The sequence below is a fragment of the Pleurodeles waltl genome, chromosome 1_2 (genome assembly GCF_031143425.1).
Source record: "Pleurodeles waltl isolate 20211129_DDA chromosome 1_2, aPleWal1.hap1.20221129, whole genome shotgun sequence".
In the NCBI taxonomy this organism is placed as follows: Eukaryota; Metazoa; Chordata; class Amphibia; order Caudata; family Salamandridae; genus Pleurodeles; species Pleurodeles waltl.
The window spans coordinates 1,014,481,499-1,014,504,151 of NC_090437.1; the positions used below are offsets into that span (position 1 = coordinate 1,014,481,499).

The window sequence follows — 22,653 nt, forward strand, 5'->3', positions numbered from 1 at the left end:
TCGGATAAGTAAAACTAGAAGTATAACTATAACTGCTGAATTTCTATGGTTTTGTATGGGTAAAACATCAACCTAACTATAACATCCCTGTAACCCATATTTTTTTCATTGAATTTCTACGGTTTAAAGAAAAGTAGTATCAAATTACTGCATGTAACTATACCCACAGTGGCACACAACTTCCGGTTTGCACTGTAGCCATGTCTAAAGAGTGCAAAATCCCCATACACACAGAATGGGGAAAAAAGGGTTTTAGAACCCCCCCCTGTTCTCGGACCCGCTTGATGAATCACCCTGAAACTTTCAAGAATAGTATGCCAGCTAGCAGCTGAACTAGTTGTCGTTCTAGTTTTGAAAATTTCGTGACGATTCCTCAAACGGCGCCAACGTTATTGGCAAAACAAAAAACGCTCCGTCTGTGGGAAAAGTTGGTGCTAACTATACTAACCATCGTCAGTAGGTAATTAAATATATATATATATATATATATATATAATGTGTACACACACATCACTAACAGATCTAGAGGGTGAGACACAGTTTTAGTTTGCTGAAAATTACTTTCATCTAAGTTGTTTTCCTAAGCTTTCACTTTAAAATGTGTTTTGAATTATTTTTCATTTTTTCAGAGTACTCTTTTGATATAAATGTTGTGGTATTGAAGTGGCTCAAAATGAGAGACTGAAGCAATGTATCACACAATATTCGAATTGAACCCTATGGAGACAAAATCACTGTACAAAAGGAGGGCTTCACCACAAAATTCGAAATTTTTAATTCAATTCATTTGTTGAAGGAGTTTTCCACCACTGAAGCATAAACAAGTCAAGCAAACATACCTGAAAGCACTGTATGTGGAAATAAAGACTGAGTGTTTCTATGATCATGGCAGCTCCTTTCCCAAGAGGAAGACCACAGGTAGAGCACAGTTTCTTTCCACTGACAGCCCTAGAAGAAAGAAAAGACATGAACAAATATGTGCAGGAGAGTACACGGCTGTTCACACCAGCTTTGCACAAATGTGCCCAAGGCAAAGTCTCACTTGTGTTAACGCACGGATTGCTCAATGCGGCTAGTTCATAAAAATGAGAGCTACCTTTGCCCTTTGTGCATTAAACGAGCGTAGACTGAGCACTAGTAAAAATAATAGCAAGACTTGTTGCGTGGAACAAAATGCAGCAGACTGGCAACATTGCAAGCATCAATTCTGCTAGCAACTGCACAATTTGTTTTCATTACGGACACTGATGTTCATGTTAATTATCTTCGTCATCAATGTAATCATCAAATACATAAATAACTGATATAACTTATCATCATTACTAGCTATATATATTATGTGAACTGAATGACTTACGATGCCCTTTCCCTACCACTTACTGACCAATGCATATCTATACATCATTCTGTTGGGTGGGAGTTATGAGGTTTACTGAAGTAAAATGTTTGGGAGGATAAACATGCAATTATTTTAAGGAAAACAACAAGTTAAGAACTGGAGAATGATGCATATGGTGTTGTTATGCCTCACTTCTAAGTTGAAATACATACTATTGTATTTTCAATTTACATGTAATTTGTATTGATAACTTTCTTACATTCCTCCTCCTCAAGTTGTTCTTCGTGAACAAAAGTGATTCAATGGCTTCTGACACACTGGAGAGATTTGCCCAGGAGAGCCAGAGTGATGTCCCTGCCTGAATATGGTGCAGTCCATGACCAAGAAATACTGGTGAAAATCCAGTACAAAGTATTGACTCCCTTTTAAGTGTTTCTCTCTCTTGACAAGAGTTTCCTTGGTAACTCTAATTCTATATGTATCTGAAGTAATTTTAGTTTTTAAACTTTTCAGTTGCTTGTTCTATATCCTCACCTCAGAGTCTTGGCCAACTAAGGCACAACCTACCTCTGGACATTTTATGTTTACACAAAAAAGAAATGACCTTCATTTGAGTAGTACAGTGGTTCCCAACCTTTTGACTCCTTAGGACCCCCACTGAATCACTAACGGAAGCCAGGGACCCCCAAGCAATTTGTACGATTTAAATTTCAAACATTAAAACAGTAATTAGCAAAAAAAACACAAACAGGTATGTGTCAAACAAATACACAAATGACTAAAGAAGTTATTATTTTATATTGAAAAAATATGCAAAATATGAAAACTTATAATGGGAAGGTTGGTGCTGCATCTCTGCGACTAACTTTTCAATGTTTGCTTTTATTTCAGAAAATAGATTCCTGAGGTCAGATTCTACATTTACCAAGTGATTTCTGTATTTATGTTTTAGGTACATAAGAACACGTGGTGGGGAAATGAAGTAAAACTAAGAGCCTCATCTCTCCATACCCCTCTGTTACATTTATTTCATTTGTTTTATTGCACCTCTCATGCCAGTGTAGGGTGTTGGAGCACTTTACATCACACACATACAGAGACAATGAATCATACGTATGTACATCAGTGTATTGAAAATGTTACATAAGGCAAAGGGGACTACGAGGTGTAGTATTTATGTCATCCATACTGGTAGGCATTTTTTAAGAGTACTTGGTCTGGAGAAGCACAAACTCAGGAATCAGAAAATGACAGTGGTTAGCGTTGACTTCAATTATAAGAATTTATTTCTATCTAAACAAACATTTTTTTCGCAGCATCAGGATAGTGAAAGACTGGGAGAAATCATAACGTTCTTGCTTGTACCATGCAATTTGCATGCAGCTCTTTGACGTCAGTTCACAGCTCTGTGTGCTAGATCACAGTTGTAACTTATGAACTGCACAGTAACAAAATAATCTCTGTGACAAAAGCAGTAACCCACTGAGCTATGCACAACAAATGCTGTTCTTTGATATGCATGGTAAACATTCTTTGCCACAGGCATATTAACCCTCTTGCTCTGCCTTAGATGAGCGAAAACTGCCATTAGACAACACTCCTCGCTCTCTCTCCTGCAGGTATATAATAATCACCAGAGTTGTCTTGACACTTTAGTGTTACCTGAAACCTGCTGGAAATGCAATAAACTTTGCAGTGCTTTTAAAATTTCTGAACAAATTAAGTAACAAATATAAAAACACTGGTGATTCTGTCAAGAGGTAGCAGCTGGAGAAGAGCCATCCAGCCGACGCAGGCCTTGAGCTGGCACAACGCTGTTCAGCCTCAAAACAAGAGGCACAACTCTTCTGAAAGCCAGCAACGCATGAGCAGAAGTGGAGAGGGAACAGGGGCTTCAGAATGTTCTGGGTCCAAACACACACACACTTACACACAAGGGGACACCAGCACTGCCGTGCAAGCCCCACTCAGAAACAGATAATAAAATAAGGCCGATTAAAGCCCCACTCAGAAACAGATAATAAAATAAGGCCGATCAATCTTCAACTTGCACCTATGGATGAATGGCGATTGGCCTAATTTTATTTCAGTCCCGCTCTTGTGTGCTGTGAGGGTGCATGGGTGTTTTCTTATCCAGCAGCCGATCCTAATGTCTTCAACTAAGAGAGATGGCCTAGCTAGTTCCTCGAGACCTGCAAACCCCCCTGGAATGTGTCATGGACTCCTGCGGGTCCAAGTACCACAGGTTTGGAACCGCTGGCCTATAACATAAGTAGGTTTAGTACCTCAAAGGTACGTGTTCAGTGAGGCTCTATGCTGTATGAGACAGAATGCCTTTTTCAGAGTTTCACCTTAAATGAGCAGATACACCTGCTCAGTAATGAATTAGTCACTGGTGAGCAAACATTGGAAGAGAAGCTCTTGCCTAGCCGGATGAAGACCTGAGAATATGAATGTGAACAGAAGGTACTTTGAGCACTGAGGAGACACATAAGGCATACTGAAGGCTTGGTAGACTGTGCAAATGTACATTAGTAGCAAGTTTATCCTTTGGTATAACTCAGATGTGAATGCAAAAGGTTTTCGGCCACTTGGATATACCACACAATGGGCTCCACAAATTTCAATTTGGAATAACATAATTAAAGACTGTGGAAGACAGTGCAGGACAGGGAGCCACGCTATACAGGGGAACAATTAAGCAGCTTTCAGAGTTTAGCCAGAACATAAGAGGGAGTAGTGAGTCACACACCACAAGAAACTGTTTTAAAGCTGTGGGTAAGGACATTTAGCCCCAAAGCAATCATCAAAACCGTTATTATATATTGTAACGTTAGACCTGAAAAGCAGTAATCATTCTTAAATACTAGCTTTTTGTGCTCACAGACTTAGATTATTTGAGGCTTCTAATGGACACCACACAATAGTTTTATTAACCTTTCATACCGGCCAGGTGAGTGGCACTGTGGCGTTGGAGAACATGGACTGGACTGCCCAGCTCTGATATTCTCATGGGATTCATTTCTGTAACTATACATGAGAAAAATAAAAGACAGAAAAGACAGTTAAAAAGCAGAATGAGGAACTATCATAATACATTTAAATAGTACTGTACATATAGAGAGCTGGTCAGTTATTGCTATATATGTAGAGATGAACATCACATGCAATGCAACAAGACTGTATATTTGCAAGGCGAGAATATTTAAGTAAATCCATGTATTCCAACATGTCAATTTGCTCATTAGCATTTTTGACACTTCTATTAAAGCCTCTTCTATTTAGGCCTACATTAGGATTAATGAGGTAGAGTCAATATGAGCTGGGGGAATGTATATAGGCCCACAAGCTATGTGTAGATGAATGTGGTTTCTACATTTATCAACTTGAGGGACGTGTGTAGTAGTACCAATTTTCTTGTCTGGGTTATACACCTTCAGGAGGTGAAGAATATTATACCCACTTGTAACAGCCCAGCCGCAGATGCATCCATCCTGAATATTCATAATGTGGGCCATTGTAGAACAAGAGAGCAGTTGGCTGGAAAGCAATGCGCAAAGAAATTCCTCTGGGCTGATTTAACTTACAATCTGTGTAAGATTAAATTGCATTTTCTTTGAACTTTGTTTGCTAGGCCAAGGGCAGCACTATTGGAATGTATACCACTCCTAGTTATTGGTGCTGGTTTGACCTACTTGGACTGGTAAAATGGTACATTTTCATAGAGGTCAGGCGCTGAACTAAAAATGATAGAAAGTAATTGGTCCAGTGGGATAAATAATTAATGATGTGATTACGAACATAGGGGAACCAGGAGTAGTAACACATCACAATGCATCTCTGCCATGCACATGCAGCATAGTGACATAAGAATCACCTTAGTCACAACTGCCCAAAAATATGGGAATGTTTTCATATGTGGGAATTGAGAAAAGGCACACAATGTTAGTGAACCAATTTTATAAAGGCATCTGCATTGATGCAAAATTTGAAGCCCCATCACATACTAGTTTCACATGACCACACTGGAATGAGCAGGAACTCAACTGGCTGTTTGGCGGCAGCACATACGTGTGACTAATGGACTGAAACAACCGTGAGTTTGGCTCCCGAAAGGAGGACACGTGCTTACCATTGCTGGTACATGGCTGCCCGCAGCCCAAGCAGGTCTGTATGCTGCATTCTCCTGGCAGCTTCCCCAGAAGTCAACGGGAAAGGTTTGCAAGCAGCAAAATGTGCTTTATCACAGAGTTTGTGGGTGCACCTAAAGGTTCCAACAATGGTGCTTCTCACTGGAGACACATGAAGGGGTTGTAGGCAGGAAAGATAATCCCCAATGGGATTTAAAATCTACTTGATTACTGGCAAAGTCCACCATATTATTTCTGTTTTGGACAAAAATGGAGCCAATTCCTGAGTACTCAAGCTTCCTTCTACTAATTGATGGTTTTGCTTATTGGAGTTTGGTTTTCAGGAAACTGCAGGATTCACAAGAACTACAATTCTGGACAACATAAAACTGTGTTTGTGTTTTTGAGGTCATAAGACATATGGCTAAGGGATCATGGGACAGTACACCTTTATTCGTGAGTAAACTCTCCTTTCTTTGGGGGCAGGGTCTGGGACTTGTGCATATTACTGGGGGAGCTAGTCTACTTTGTATGGTGGGCTGCTGGGGTTGTGTACATTTTTATTAACACCCTAAACCTGAACCGCTGTGAATGTGGTACTAAATTCATCTTTTCCAATCCAGCAGTAGGCTTTACTCATTAAATTACTGAACACTACTGCCCAGCCACTGAGGCAACAGATACGTAATACTCTAAGATTATTTAATCATCATCAATACTCTTTAGTTTGGCATTTCGCCATAAAAGACTACTAAACAAATAGCTCAAACTTGATACAGTAACTTTGTTGCACACTAGTAGGTAAAACTGAACAATCTATTTACTCCACACCATTAAAACAATTAAAACTGTAATTAAAATTGTAAATAAAAAATAATATTAAATTCACTTTACAGCCAATATATCATTGGGTACTTTACGAGTGGCGTGCAATTAAACAATGATGAATCAATATTCAATAAGTTAAAATACATTTTTGCAGAGAAATAAAATCACTGTTATATGCATATTTGATCAATCATAATATGCTACAATTTCACAGGACAGATTTCACAGCCACTTCTCTATCGTACACCTGGAAAAGGGAATATCGTATCCTTGTGCATTAGTTGCTGCTTTACCCATTTGAGTCAAAATTCCTCTATTAGTAAGCACATTGTATGCCACGGACTACAGCCTATTTCTTTCCAGATAAATGAAGTCAAAGAGTAAATTAGTGCAGTTTATATACTAGCTTTTGATGGTGCTAATTAAATTCTTGTGCACCACATTGCAAATAATATTTTCACACTGAAAATACTGTGGCTTGGCTGAAATAGTTTTTTAAAATTCTGTATGCCTCATTATACTGAAAGGTCCCAAGGTTCCTGCACGTAGCAACTATGCATTTTCTTCTAGCCCTGCTATAGGCAGGGCAGAAGAAAAGAACACGGACTTCCGTCTCACTAGATCCACCACATGAAGGGCAAATCTGCTGTCCAATAGCCCCAGTAGTTGCCCATTTACAGGTATATGGGCGCAAAGGAAGGGTACCAAACCAATTGGCAAAGATGGGTTTGAGTTATACAATAAAAAATTGCCTGTCAGTGATCCTAATGTGGAGATGGCCAAAATTGGGTTTGAGAATTTCGTAGCCTTTTTTTAGTTCAGCTTCAGAAGAACGTAGACAGGCCCTACTAGATCATCCCACAGGCTATCTTTCCCCATATTTTCAGTGACTCTCTCTGACAAAACTAACCCAGGGTTATTTGCCAGCGCCCTGGATACCGAGTATTTATTCCAGTCCATGCCTGTATGAGATCAGTTCAGGGATGACCCATACTCTTCTCTAATGAAGTATTGGCCTGAGGGCAGTCCCCTCTAAAACTGATCAAACCCCCATGTCCAACCTAAGTGCAACAAGTGGTGTACTGGCTGGAAGATTCAACAAGTGCTGCAAAAGGCGATTCTCAAATAGGGCAAGGGTTTTCACTGGCTTGTGGCCCCCAGGCTCAGCCCTGTACAATACGGCCCCCAGCGCTTGATGTACATAGATCTTATACCTGGGAGATAGGCTTAGAAAAAGACCCCCAATTCACCTTTAGGAGCCCACGAGTATAATGCTCTAGATTAAGTCTCTGCTTAGTGGTGTGTGTGTGTGTGGACCAATCCATCACTAAGGGTGAGACCGAGATAGTCTAAGGTGATTACCTATCCTAATGGGATCCCATTTAAAGTGTGGTTTGGTCCTGTTGACCGGCAGGGATTGAAAACCATACATTTGATTTTACTCAAATTAATTTCAAGTCCCCTTAGCACACAAAACTTACTGAATTGGTCAAGGACCTTCGGTAAACCCATGGGTGATTTGGAAAGAAGGAGGGTGTCATCTGCGAACATAACAGCTGGCACTTTCATGGATGTTAGTCTAGAGGTGTCATTGTCACACAGATTTAAATGATCGACAAGACCGTTTATAAACAGGAAAAAAGTGAGGGCGCCCCCACACAGCCCAACTCCACTGTTTACCAAAAAGGGTTCGAACACCTCCTCCAACCGACCACATCGCACATGTGCAAAATTGTGCTTGTGAAGTCTTTCTATGATGGAAAGAGGTTAAGATGGGACCCCCAAGACAGACAGGACCTGCCACAAAATTCTCCTGGAGACCAGGTCGAAAGCTGACCTTAGGTCTACAAAGACCATATATAGTCTGCCCCCCTCACCATCCCAATACTACAGTTTTCCAGTGGAGAAGCTGCAGCCTAAACACCTGGTCAATCGTTGAACTATTTTGGCAGGAGCCCGCTTGAAGGGGTTCTTAGCATCTTGTTGGCCTCCATCCATTCCTGCCATCTTTCTAAAATAACTCCAGATTATTTTTTGCGTGGTGTCTATTAGGCTAATGGGCCAATGGTTTGTGGGAAGCAGAGGTGAGCTTTTTTTTTTTTTTTTTTAATGGGGATTATTTCAGTCCCCACCCGAGAATGTGGGAAGGACATCCCTTCCATAACAGCATTAAATATTAAAGTAAATTAAGGGCCCATTCCTTAGGTTCAGACAGGAATAAGTCTCCAGGTGTTTTATCCATACCTGGTGCTTTATTGGGGGCAATCTTTTTTATGGCCATATTTACCTCATCCATTGTTACTGCTGGATACCCACTTCTATCATGTACCACCTCTACACGTGTCTTGTCATTTGCATTGAACGTGCCCAAAGGGGCAGAATACACTGAATGATCACCATATAGACTTGAAAAATGTGCATTCCAGGCATCTGCTTCTATATTATTTCCTACAGTCACAATGCCCTCTGAGTTCCCTGTTGAGACCAAATTCCAAAATGCACTTAACAGGTCTGCCCACATGCCTTGATCTCTTTCCTTCTTAGCGGTGTTGAGTCTTTTTATAAACTGCTCATATGGCTTGAATTAGGCTTTTATCCTGAGACCTAATTGCATTAATTAACAACGGTTTAGCTTGTTTACAATGTTTATTAAACCAAGAAGGGGCGATCTTTAGGACACCAGGATTTTTAGCCTCAGAATAGAAGATATACTCTTGTTCGTAATAGAGATGAGAATGGACCTCACCAATCCTCAATAAGGTATCTGCATTGCCTGTTGTAAGTACTAGATTGGACACAGCTCCTAACCTTTTACCAACGTCCTGATAGATCCGCCTTACTGATTCTTAAGAGCGCTCAATCGCACTCCATTTAATTCTACGTTTGTGAGCTGTCAAATGATGTCTACCATTAAAGGGATTTCGTCAGGTAGCCATGGCACTGCAGACTGGGAGGATTAAATCTAGTGCTAGGGCATTATGGTCACTATTGTGTCATGTCAATAAACATGTCGTCAACATAGGGCCAAAGTCTGACATCAACTAAGATATAATCTATCAAGCCAGAACTCCCAATCTGATTGAAGTTATTAATCTCATTCCTATCTGACTGTGTTCTCCCATTCAAGCTCACTCAAACTGATTTAGTGTAAGTATGTAGATTTGCAGCACCAATGAGGACCATTTCTGACTGGGGGGTAGGGACAGATCCCGGACCGACCAAAAGTCATTCTCTGCTTCTATAGTGTCCTCATAACCTACATCAAGGGGTTCAAATTCACAATTAAAGTCACCTTGCATGCTGTCCCTGGTAGAAAGGCCATTGTGCACCAAGGATCCCCACTACTGGGGATTCCTGCCCGTGGCACACAGATCTTGAATCAACATTGTACACAAAAACATTCACCTAAGATGGAAATGAAAGAGGAGTGCAAAGAATGTCATTGGATGCTATCTCAACTGTCTTTACTTTGCAACCAAGGCAAGCCCCAACCCATATGGTCAGACTCCCGGATGGCCTGCCCCTACTCCCCAATTGCTTCTTTACTGAAGGAGGTAAAGTCTACTCCCTGTGGCTCCTTTATCTGCCAAGTTTCCTGGAACAGACAAAAGTCAAACTGGTCTATGTAGCTTCCCCAGTCTGAGCAAACAAGTTTAGCGCCAAGACCAGCAACATTCCAAGACAACAATCTTACCACTACACTGGCATGCTCAACATTCAAGGTCATCCCAATTCCAACTTGTCCTACGTGGCCAGAAGCACTGGCAGATCTCTCCCCACCTGAACTATCAGAACACACAATACCGGTTTTTACTATTTCTGCTGAGTGAGATTGGTCCACAGGATAACCCATCCCACAACTTGGATGGGACATCAACTGGCACACAGGAAGAAAAATCGGGTTGCCTTTATCAATCATTGGCAAGCCCCCCAGTGAATTCTCAACTGGCTCACTTGTCCATGTTGAGCTTCAGGTAGTTGCCTTTGTTCCAGTGCCAATGCCTGTCATGCAGTTACGGAAGTTGGCTTTGTTGTTGGTGGTGTCCTTGGAAAGCGAGAGGATGAGTTTTGCGTCGTTGCCATAGGATATGATACTGAGTCCAGGGGTTTTGGAGATGCTGGCCAGAGGTGTCATATAGGTGTTTAAGACGGTGGGGATGAGCGAGGATTCTTGGGGTATTCCACAGATGATTTCCTTGGGTTGGAGGTAAAAGGGGGAAAGGATGACTTTTTGCGTTAGTTCGGTTAGGTAAGAGGCGATCCATCTGAGGGCGGCTCCTTGGGTGCCTATGTTGTGCAGCCTTGTGAAGAGTGCCAAGAGGTCTAGGAGGATCAGAGCCACAGTCTCTTCTCAGTAGAGTAGGGTTCGGATCTTGTTGGTACCTGCGATGAGGGCCGTCTCGGTGCTGTGGCTGCTGCAGAACCTGTATTGGGAGGGGATAGAGTAGGAGGTTCCATTCCAGATGTGGTACGAGTTGTTAGTTGATGGCTTTTTCCACTACATTGGGTGAGAACAGGAGCAAGGAGATAGGTCTGTAGGTGTTGAGTTCGCTGTGGTTTACCAATGGTTCCTTTAATAGGGAATTGACTTCTGCATGTTACCAGTCCTCAGAGAAGGTGACTGTGGCAAGTGAAGTGCTGAATAAGATGGTGACTTTGTGGCTGATTTTGACTTCACCTAGGTTGAAGGAGTGGTGAAGGCATGGGATGGTTGGGGCCCCTGAATACACTAGGTTCATGACAGACTGTTTCCTGTGGGGCGAGCTGGCTCCATTTGGTCAGTCAGATTAAATGTTTGGTCCTGATTGAACTTCACACTTCTCTAGGGACTGCCTGCTACTTGTGATGTAGGCTCCAAGGGCTGAATAGATAATCTCATTAGACTTTGTTTTGACCTAACCAAATTGTTTTTATGAATTTGGTAGCTGTAACTCCCTCCCACATTAAACACCCAGATTCTGGCAAGGCTGCAGTGCATTGTGACTGTAAGCTGATTTCTATAAGAATGCTGCACAAACTTGTACGGCATGCAGGCCAGAACGAGCACCATTTCTACACACCTAATTGGATGAAGCGGTCCCCAAAAAAGATCTCTAAACAATGAAGCATGGGTTCGCTAAAATTGCTTCGTTCTAAAAAAATTCTCATTCTTGCATGCTTGCATTTTGCTGAGTTTTGTGTGGAATAATGTTGTTAAAGTGAGTCACTTCTGTGTTGGGGACAGCTTTGGGTGCCAAGGCTATAATCTTCAGCAAAGAAAGACATCTTGGAATGTAAACTGTTTTTTAACTTATTATTAACAGCCAAGTTCTTATCCTCTGAATAGCGCAAAAAGCTCACCATCCATTATTCAGTGGTTAAGCATTTCAAATAGGATCAATGATCAGGGGGAAGTCTTTAACAACCACCTATTCACTTACCTCCTTATTCCTCCCGAGGTGTGAACTTGAAGACTAGAACCCAAGGAAGAAGCTTTCAGACCATGCTCTTCTGAAACAGGTGGCTCTTGCAGGAAGTGCTGTGACGTTTTTGGTGCACCTAAAACAGGGTAGGAATAAAATTTTCTTGTTTGCACAGAATGTGTCTAATGAGCAATGTGTGCAAAACATTGGCTGGCTCAATTCTTTTTCTATCACAGACAATGTAGATCTACTTTTACCCTTTGGAAATTCACATCTTGCCTCTTAAATCTACCAAAGAAAACATTCTTATTTGGAGGAATTATCACAAAAATATACTGAAACAATTTACAGTTAAGCAGAACGTTCTCACCCAAGTTGAAGTACACCTGTGAAAATCAAAATATGATGGGCGGAAAGCTTGAATTGATCTCAGACATTGGAAATTACTTGGGAAGCATCCCAGCCCATCATTTTTAGGATTCTGAGCCATGCATGCTTAAAGAACCAGTCCAGTCTGAACTACCAGGCCGCCCCCTCCAGAGGGGAACACAAGGAACCCAAGACCCGTTTTTGCCTAGCTGGAGCTCCTCAATGCGGTGCAGCCTGAGTCAATGAGCTTAGAATCAATGTCTTGGCATCTCTCGTAGTGCCCCTCTTAGAAAAAACATTGTTATGGTTGGAACACTTGAATTCATCTCAAACACTGGTCAATAATCTGTCTTAATATCAATGTGTTGTTTCATCTTCACAGTGTGAGGCCCCAAGAGCATCAGCCAGGGTCGGGGGCACAGACAGTATACCTCCCCAATTTCAAAATAATAACCAACTAAACCCATATTTGCAAATGTGTATGCAGAACATGGGTTCACAGATCAACCAAAATGGAAGAATGGGTGAGTGAAGAGAGAAGTAAGGGTCAATGGGCCAATTAGTCACTGAGGAAACCTGGGCAACCCTTGAAAGCTAGTGAACAGAGGTAAAGTAATTCAGGGGTGAATAGCTGCTTTCTATTTCCAAGCTATTGGTTTCAATCAAATTCCCCAGGTACAATCACATAAAGAGTCAGAGTACATACAAAAAAATTAAAGTCCTCACCTCCAAAGCTGCTTTTGCGGCACACTCATATATTTGTTAAATTAACACTAATAGCTTTGTTTGCTTGGTTTTCTGTAACAGATGCTTAATTACATTGTCAAAGCTCACATATTTACTCAAATTGTGAATTTTGTACCTTCACTGAAACCCCGATAAAGAATTTTCATAACACATCAAAATAATGGAAGCGGTCAGTGAAAAGGTTCCAGGATGGAGGGGTCCTCCAATGGTTATAGCATCCAAGCCTTCTGTTTCGAAAACAATGGCATCACATTGTTAAACGTCCAGATCTGGTAAAGGCACATTTTAAAAAAGCGTCCCCGAGATGTAGGATTCATTCTTAATTTGTGTTGGAATCACTGAATCCAACAAGTTGCTGAGTCTAGCTGAGAACTGTAATAGCCATTGCCTCTGCCTGCACTTGGATTCTGGGGTAAAAGCCAAAGGAAGAGGGCCTTAAAGCATCGTGCAGAACGTGTATTTCCACTGAGCTTCTCTTTCAACATCCACACAACACTGCACATAAGACTGTGGCAAACTCTTGTACTTGTGCTGTACTCCCAAAGAAAGGTTGCCTCAAAGAACTTTCACAAATGGAAACGAACTTTACTTAACACAAACCTTCTGATAATGTGTTGCTTTATATATCTTTATTTTGTTATTTCCAATTTACTTTTTGTTTAATTGTCTTAAGTGTTTTCATGTTAGATGAGCAGTCAAGAGCAGAATTGGGGTCAGTTTCATAACTACACATTTACACCAAAACCCATTATTTTGTTTGTAATTAGGAGCTTGCTAAGATTTCCATGAATCAAATTAGCATTTTATTTCTCGATCCTTAGAACAAATATCAGGCAAAAAGATCCTTGAGTAGCTCAAAGCATCTATTTAACTCATATTAGGTGGGAAGCAGTGGAACAACCCGACTTCTCAATTTCACGTTTACGTTTTCTGGCTTTAAAATGTATATTTAAGCTATCTGATCATGAAATCATAAAAGTATTGCAGCATGGGGAATCACCCGTTGCACTCATGCCAGTGACTGTTTCTACAAAACCTCTCACCTCCCTCTAAAATGCACTAAGTTGAGAGTATGTTTATGGTCAAGTACGAAGAAGAACATTTCTGGTATGTCATTAAGTCAAAAAAAGAAAATCTAAATAAAATGATGGTATTTACAGTTGCTTCAAGATGAAGCATTTTACTGCGACCCTCCAATCCACACGGCAGAGGGCATATATATATATATACAGGTGCCACAATGTACAGCAATATGGAGATTTATCAAAAAAGAATTATAAAGGTTACCCATGTATACTTCAGGAGTATCATATATCCTGCAAAACGTATTTTCTTTTACCTTCATCAATGTATTCCGCAATACCGGTTTCAGATTTAGTTTTTACGCACATTTGTTTACAAACCTGATCATCATACAATTCTATCTTTATTTTTGTATTATTGTGAGCTTTGGGTGTGCTGTTTTGTTGTGGGTGTTTTTAAAGATGTGCTCTTCTTTGAATGACACAGCAAATGTGCATTACTTGAAGTAAACGTACCTTGGAGATGCAGCTGCATTCTGGCCGGCGAGCTGCATTCCTCTGCCCGGGTCTGGCTTCTCTCTTCACTTCGGATTGGAAGAAGCGTCTCTGGACAGGGCTCGGACACTTCTTTTCTACTGTGAACGCCAGAAAAAGAGATTTACTTTAAACAATTGCCATATGTTGTGCATATCTGATACATATATCCTCAACATTGTTTCAGATTTGATGTCTAATCAATTGAGTACATTTTCTGAACTAGATTGAGTAAATCCTGATCAAGTGTTTGATTTACTTTGGGCTTAAATAGAGGGCTCAAACACTCAATTGTTGTACTAAATTCGTTGTTGCCAAATCGTTAAAAGGGCAAATTTTGCAGCTATCCAACCGTGACATGAAGTTATTCCATGACAATGGGTTGCAATACAAACGTTTATATCACTTTTAATTTCCCGACTGAGCAACTGAACGCAAAGTATGTTATGTTAATATAGTATTCATTAATTTGTAGAGCGTGGCGATTAGCCAAAAGGTGTTGTGGCACTAGGTGTGGTATGAGGGGCAGTCTAAGCCCAAGGAAAGGCTGCAATTAATTATTGAACAAGCAGGTACATAAGACTTAAGCGAGATGGTTCTGCAGAATCCTCATGGATAATAGATCAAGTTCCCACAATTTGGCTGCAGACACAAAACAGGCAGCCACCTCACCTGGCTTTTTTAAGAGCATGGAATGTTTAACCTGGAACATATATATTTGTGGAAAGTACGGCAGGGACATTGAAAGTTAAGTGGCGTTTATTCTCCAATTTACACCCCATTTGAAGGGCCTTATTTAAACGTAGTATTGTTCACTGACATGAGCTCACTCTCACCCTGTTTTTAGGTCGAGCATGCAAGCGCTCTGGTCTGTTGTAATCTATCAGTGGGCTTTTAACCACTCCCACTGCACGCCCATCACCATCACTCGTTCATGAGCTTGCCTTTCAAAAATCCTTTGTTATCACTGGTAAATGCTTTACATAGGTTCCTTCTTGGGACAGTTTTGTTACCGCCTTGGCCATCGACCCTGTTACATAGATAATTGCACTTTTACCGATACGTTTGACTGCGAGCAAACTTTTTCCTTTTGTGTCTCTCCTTCATGCTCATGGTGGCCGTGGCGCTTTGAATTGGCTCTCTTATGTCAACTGTTTTATTTTAATTTTCAATATGTGGCAAGAAAAGTCCAGTTAGGAATTTACAAAGCGAATAGCTCTAACTCGAGCATATGCGAGACTCATTGCATTGGAAATGCTTGTTGTTTTTGTTTATGACTGTGACAACCAAAATCTTATTGTTGAGAACGATAACGGATGTTTGATCGCACTATACATGCAGGACTGATAGTCTTGCTAATTAAGAACTGCGGTTTACAATGGCTAGTTGATGTTTAACCATTACATGTACCAACAGACATCATTTCACTGTGCTGTCTAACTTGGGAAAAGACTACTAGCATGCCATTTATTTACCACTTATGTGAAGTGCAGTCACGAGGGCAGACAGATACAGCCCAGTATGACATGTGATCACCCATCTGAGTTTAACAGTATAATTAGAACAGAGTTTGTTAAGATACTTGCCATTAATCAAAAGCCTCATATAATAGTTTGCAATAACTTATCTAAACAGACAAATATATTTTATACACATGGCCAGTAGTTACAGAAAATAAGTAAAATGGTTTTCCTTAAGAGATACTTATCATGACATGAGGCATAACGGATCGATAAACCGTATCACACACCCTGTCGAACACCTGTTTATCCATATCCAACCAGAGCTCTGCTCAATTTCTCCAGCTTCGAGATTGTAGCGATTTCCTTTCTAACTGTTGGTAAGGCAAATTGTGAGTACGTATTGACTAGGATCGCAGTGCTAATGACCAATCACTTCAATGATGTCTGAGTAACAAATGTATGTTTTCACACAGTGTAGTTCACATTTTGTTAACTATACAACATCTCACGGTTGGCAGAATGTTCTGCTCTTTCACTGACCAATAATTGATATCCAGTGAGGACTATATCTGACAGTTACCCTCTTCCTTGGGGGTGTAATTATTTACATCTTTCTGTTTTTCATATGCTTGAGCAGAGAGCGTGACCACCGGATGAATGCCCCTGACGTCAGTGGAGGGTTGATAATTGGCAGAAGCATTTCAACCGCCATTAGAGGGTTGAAATGAATCCCATCTTATTTTTAAACTCATAATAGGGGGACACAAGTCCAATCATGAGAGAATTTTAACCTACACTTATTTTCAGTATGCACTATACCCTTACACCCAACCATTTAGAGACAGGCATAAGTTCATAACTCTTTATGCACAAAACCACATCCTCATAAGCTCGTAACTCCATAGGCACAAAACCACTTCCTCATAAGCTCCCAAACAATCAGGTAGGCAGAAGATTTCACAGAGATCAATCTGATCAGTGCCAGGAGGGGCCAGAGGATAAAGCATGCCACCTATTTGTCATGCAACAGTGAGGTACTTGAACCTACTGAGTCTTCAAGTACCTTCCTTACAACAGGCAGTCAAGTTCTTGTGTGAATGTTTTAAAATGTTTGTAACTTTGGTCAATCTTGATTTGCTTTCCAGATTTTCATTCTTGCTGGGGAGTGGCTGCAAGTGATGTGGCAGCAGTCAAAGATGGATTTATGTCAGTAAAAACATAGTTTCTTCAACCAACTGCAAAACAACACGTTCTGAACCAAAATAAGAGCTAGAAGTAGGAGCCAGAGCAGCTCCCTATATGTGACAGAGATGTGGTTAATTATCTTTTGACCTATTTCAGACAGACAGCGGGACGGTAGACTAATCTGTGAGGGAAGTTGGTGCTCCTGCCAAACTGGACAATTCTAGCACAATAATGGTCAAGTGACAGTTGGACAGGGGATGATATGGCCTGATTGAGTAGACCAGGAGGATTTTTTGAACCAAGTCTATTGCCTTGTTGCCACCATCTACCACAACTTTGACCCCAGGACACGATCTTCAACCTCAGCTCTCTCGACCCCCCAGCACACACCAACAGTATGATTTCCACGTGAGCACTGCTCACCACTCAATCCACCTCAGCCATCATGTCATCCATTCACTCCTGACTTGGCCCACCGACCAATGTCCCCACCTCCTGTTCAACCTCGGAACCAACCCCATCACCACGGAACTCACCAGCATCCTCAGCACTTCCATCAACTCAGCAGTTTTTCCGGACAAATGGAAACATGCGCAAATCAAACACCTCCTTAAAAAAACTCCCTGTCGACCCCAACAAACTTAAGGATTACTGACCCATCTCCCTACTCTCCTACCCAACCAAAGTACTTGAGAAGGCCATCAATCAGCAGCTCACCAGCTACCTGGAAGAAACTAATCTACTGGACACCCTCCAATCAGCTTTCTGTTTCAACCACAGCACTGAGACAGCACTCATCGCTGCCACCGACATCAGAGCACTCACTGACCGCAGGAAAAACACCGCCTTGATCAGCCTTCTTTCATCACCGTCCCCCACCACAGACTCATCAGCAGACTCAACAGCATCGGAATACAAAACAATGCCCTCAAATGGATTGCCTCCTTCTTGACAGGACACACTCGGCGCTTCAGACTAGCCCCCTTTCACCTCCACACCCAACAGCATCATTTGTGGTGTGCCCCAAGGTTCATCCCTCAGCCCTCCTCTGGTTCAATACCTACATTAATTCCCTGGCTGAAATCATTAGATCCCACGGACTCAACATCATCTCTTATGTAGATGATACTCAACTGATCCCTCGCTTACTGAAGACCCCACATCACCAGAACCAACTTCCTCAATGCCATGACCACCGTAGCGGACTGGAGCAAACCAACTCCCTGGAGATCAACCCTGACAAGACGGAAGTCCCAATCCTCCAGAAACAGCCCCCCCCCAATTTGGGACAAAAGCTGGTGGCCAGCCGAACTCCGACCCACTCCCATGCCTAAAGACCACACTTGCAACATTGCCATCATCCTCAACAGTGAGTGGACCATGAAGTGGCAGATCAATGCAGTCGCCTCCTCCTGCTTCCACAGTCTCTGCTTACTCTGCAGAATCTTTGGAAGGATCCCAGCCAACACCATGAAAACCGTCACCCAGGGCCTCATCACCAGTCGCCTCAACTACGGCAATCTTCTCTATGCCGGCATGTCCTCCCAGTTCCTAAAGAGATTCCAGACAATCAAGAGCACTACTGCCAGACTCATCCTGGACCTTCATAGGCGCACTTACATCACCCCCACCTCAGAAACCTCCACTGGCTTCCGGGCCAGAAGAGATATAATTTCAAGTTCCTCACGTACACCTACAAAGCCCTACATGATCAAGGACGGGCCAACCACTGTCTACACTTCCTCCAACTCACCAGGCACCTACGCTCTTACTTGCTGGCCCTCACTGCCGGAATATGGTGCAGCCACAGCGGTGGCCGCTCGTTCTAGGCCTTGGCGGCGATGTATGAGAATGACCGACCCCTTCCTCTCCAAACTGCACCCACACTGGAAGACTTCAGAAAGACTCAAGGCCTGGCTCTTCGACAGAGACATCACACCCTCTCGCCAGATACCCCCAGGAGTGACAGCGACATGCTCTACAAATGACTTATTGATTCAATCAATCCGGAATTTGTAAAGCACACTACTCACCCGTGAGGGTCTCAAGGCACTGAAGGGGGAGAGAAGGGGTGGGGCTGCTAATGCTCGAACAGCCAGGTCTTGAGAAGTTTCCTGATGGTAAGGAGGTCTTTGGTCTGGCACAGGTGGGTGGGAAGAGTGTTCCACGTTTTGGTGGTGAGGTGCGAAAATGATCTACCGCCAGTTGTAGTTCTGCGGATGCATGGGATGGTTGCGAGGTCGGCGGAAATACCAGGTCAGGGTGTAGAAGGAGAGCCATCTGTTGAGGTATTCTGGTCCGGTGTTGTGCAGTGCTTTGTGAGCGTGGGTGAGGAGTTTGAAGGTGATTCTCTTGTTGACTGGGAGCCAGTGCAGGTTTCTCAGGTGGTCTGTGATGTGGCAGTGGCAGGGGATGTCCAGGATGAGGCATGCAGAGGCGATCTGGATGCGTTGCAGACTCTTCTGGAGTCTGGCTGTGGTTCCTGCGTAGAGGGCATTGACATAGTCCAGTTTGCTGCTTACGAGGTCTTGGGTGACTGATCTTCTGGTTTCAGTGGGTATCCATTTGTAGATCTTTCGGAGCAGACGGAGGGAGTTGAAGCAGCAGGAGGAGATGGCGTTGACTGGCTGGGTCATGAATAATGAGGAGTCCAAGATGAATCCTAGGTTCTCTGCGTTCTCGGTGGGAATCGGAGTGGCTCCGAGAGTGGCAGGCCACCAGGAGTCATCCCATGCGGAGGTGGTGGAGCAGAAGATGAGGACTTCCGTCTTGTCGGAATTGAGTTTGAAGCAGCTGCTCTACATCCATTCAGCAATGGCCTTCATTCCTTCATGGAGGTAGGTCTTGGAAGAGTACTTGGTGAACGAGAGGATCAGCTGGGTGTCGTCGGCGTATGAGACGATGTTGAGGTTGTGGGATAGGGCGATGTTAGCGAGTGGGGCCTTGTAGATGTTGAAGAGGGTCGGGCTGAGGGACGAACCCTGGGGTACTCCGCAGATGATTTTGGTGGCGTCCGAGAGAAATGGGGGAGGCAGACTCTCTGGCTCTGCCAGTGAGATAGGAGGTGACCCAGTCCAGGGCTCTGTCACGGATTCCTGCATTGCTGAGGCGTGAGTGTAGGGTGTGGTGGCAGACAGTGTTGAACGCGGCTGAGAGGTCCAGAAGGATGAGGGCTGTGGTTTCACGTTGTCCAGTATGGTTCTGGTGTCGTCAGTGGCGGCGATGAGGGCGGTTCCAGTACTGTGGTTGATGCGGGAATCCGAATTGCGAAGGGTCCAGGGTGCAGTTCTCCTCAAGGAAGCGGATTAGTTGTTTGTTGACAGCCTTCTCGATGACTTTGTATTATTTGTCCACATGTAATTAAAGAGGCTTTTTGCTGCAGAATCCAAGAGGCTTTGCTCAGTGTATGGATGGGGTAATACATCCATAAACCTGTCCATCAGCCTGGACTAGATGGGCGATTCAACAGTTTTGCTATAAAGTAGAGAAAACTTTATTTTGGTAGGCTTCAGTTTTAGGTATACAGTGGACATACATGTGTGTATCAGATATAGGCGATGGAATAATTCTGGCCCACAAGACTTTAAGACAGGGATGTGCATAACCAGTATATTAATGGATGGAAATGTCCCAGTTGGCAAGGTGGACATGTAAGCATTGCATGTAGAGATTAAAATTCTGAGCAAGAGTTGGAGCCCTGGAGAGATCCATTGGTTTCAGGTAGGGGGAAACGGGAGGTCTGTCTCAGCACAAACTATTATCTTTTGAGAGGCACTGGGAGGACCGCTGGAGGACAGTCATCCATGATCCCCGCAAAAAAGAGGGTGATCGCCTACAGTGATAAACACAAGAGTAGTCTAGGCAGAATGGCAAGCACGTCTCACTCCTGACTGTTACGGAAGGCTTTGCAAACTATCACAATTTATGCAGCTTCCAGTCTGGTTGGAAATAGGAACCCTAGTTGAGTATTTCTGTCTTGCAATCCTGTCAAGTCAACAAGCATTTTAGAATATAAAACACCTTGAGAACTAGCATTATTGTGAGGAAATTGTTGTTAATGCCTGCTACAAGGCAGGCGCGTAGCAGATGCTGAAGACAGCTCTCTCCGTTGTCTCACAATTAACCTTTGATGATGGCTGCTCTTGTGAAACATCATGCTTAAACGTAAGAACCTTATTTTTCACCAAAAGACAATACTATTTTTATTACGAAGCATTCCTCTTATTTACGTGCATCTGTAGTATCGACTGCTCTTATCCCAAACTTCTGAGATACAATTTCAGCACTGTATATAAAGTAACTTATCAAATACCGTACATTTACCAAGGCCTACAAAATTGGTGGGAGGCATAATCAAAAACAAAAGATCAAATGTAGGGGGGGGGGAGAAAGGGGTTCCCATAGCACAAGCTGTGCACAGGAACTGTTTGGATGAACCTACAGTTGTGCTTTGTCCTACCTTTTATTCTCCAGCCAAAGATCCCCTTTGCCATTGCTTAGAAGTGAATCTCCATTATGGTCCCACACGGAATTTTGCTTTTCGTTCACTGCTGTGGGTTGCTTTTCTTCCACGTGCTCAGTTCCTATCGGTGCTGCACACTGGAAAGACATCAGATCACAACAAAGTCATACTTCTTGGCAGACTGAGTTAATAAAACTTATACTGGCGTTGATAAAGTCCTTCACAATGTATTTATAAATATATTGATATAATATGTAAGTGTCTCTTGGTACAACATACATTCTGGATATAGGTCATGAAAAAAATATTTGGAAGTGACCGTGTTTTGAAATCTAGGTAGAAATGCGTTAAATGAAAGCTATGCCTCACCGTATCAGAAATGCCTCTAACCTGGCTGGCTGACATTGCATTTTTACTTTGTACACGAGACTGCTGGCTTTGCCATCCACAAACGTTTGCAACTTTGACAACAGCCTCTGATGAACTTCAAATTCAGCATAACCCAATCTAACCCCTCCATAGGAAGGCAGCAGGCATGCTTGCCTACCCAGAAAGAGATACCACCACACACATTTCACCCTCGACAGGTAAATACAAGCATTGATTCAAATAAGCAACCAATATTAATATTGAAAAAGGCACTGCCATAGCAGTTGGCCTCGCCTTTTTTTTTAGCTTCAGCAAAAAGAAAAAAAATGATAATGCAATACCCAGATAAGCACCATGACGCTGCTGACTGCCGGATCATTCAGCAGGCACACATCACCACGCATGTGCACACCTACTAAATTCCACGTGCACCATTGTCTTTATTTTTGTTATTTACCGATCCAAGATGGTGGATGCCACCTGGAGTGGTAAATAAAAGAAAAGTAATTTTCATACAAAAGTGCTGCTTTTGAAAAGTGGCGTGATCGTCTGACGAACAAGTGGCAGCTGCTTGGCCCTTCACAAAAAAAAAATGAAAAACATTTTTTTCAGCCCGTGGCTGTAAATGTGGTTTTGTACCCATGCATGCTGATGCCCTAGAGCCCAGTGACAGTTATCCACTATAGTGGTGAGTGGTTGCTGTCATCGGTGTAAATTGAGGCGACGGCAGACTACCAGGAAAGAGGTCACCACAAGAGGCATCTCCGAGACCAATAACGGCAATATTAACGATATACATGAAA

General features: G+C 42.6%; 1 protein-coding gene across 4 annotated transcripts in view; it reads right to left on the minus strand.

Annotated features, from left to right (window-relative positions):
• The window catches only part of LIMCH1 (LIM and calponin homology domains 1), a 662,913-nt gene that overhangs the window by 12,628 nt on the left and 627,632 nt on the right, over window positions 1–22,653 (minus strand). For 3 of the 4 annotated variants that reach the window (XM_069201855.1, XM_069201848.1, XM_069201843.1), the window contains 5 exons: window positions 21,479–21,618; window positions 14,354–14,472; window positions 11,718–11,835; window positions 4,286–4,363; window positions 840–948 (listed from right to left, as the gene is read on the minus strand). In XM_069201855.1, coding sequence (XP_069057956.1) covers window positions 840–948; window positions 4,286–4,363; window positions 11,718–11,835; window positions 14,354–14,472; window positions 21,479–21,618 — 564 coding nt within the window. Of the gene's footprint in view, window positions 1–839; window positions 949–4,285; window positions 4,370–11,717; window positions 11,836–14,353; window positions 14,473–21,478; window positions 21,619–22,653 lie in introns of all 4 variants that reach the window. The other variant, XM_069201837.1, reaches the window with a different exon arrangement.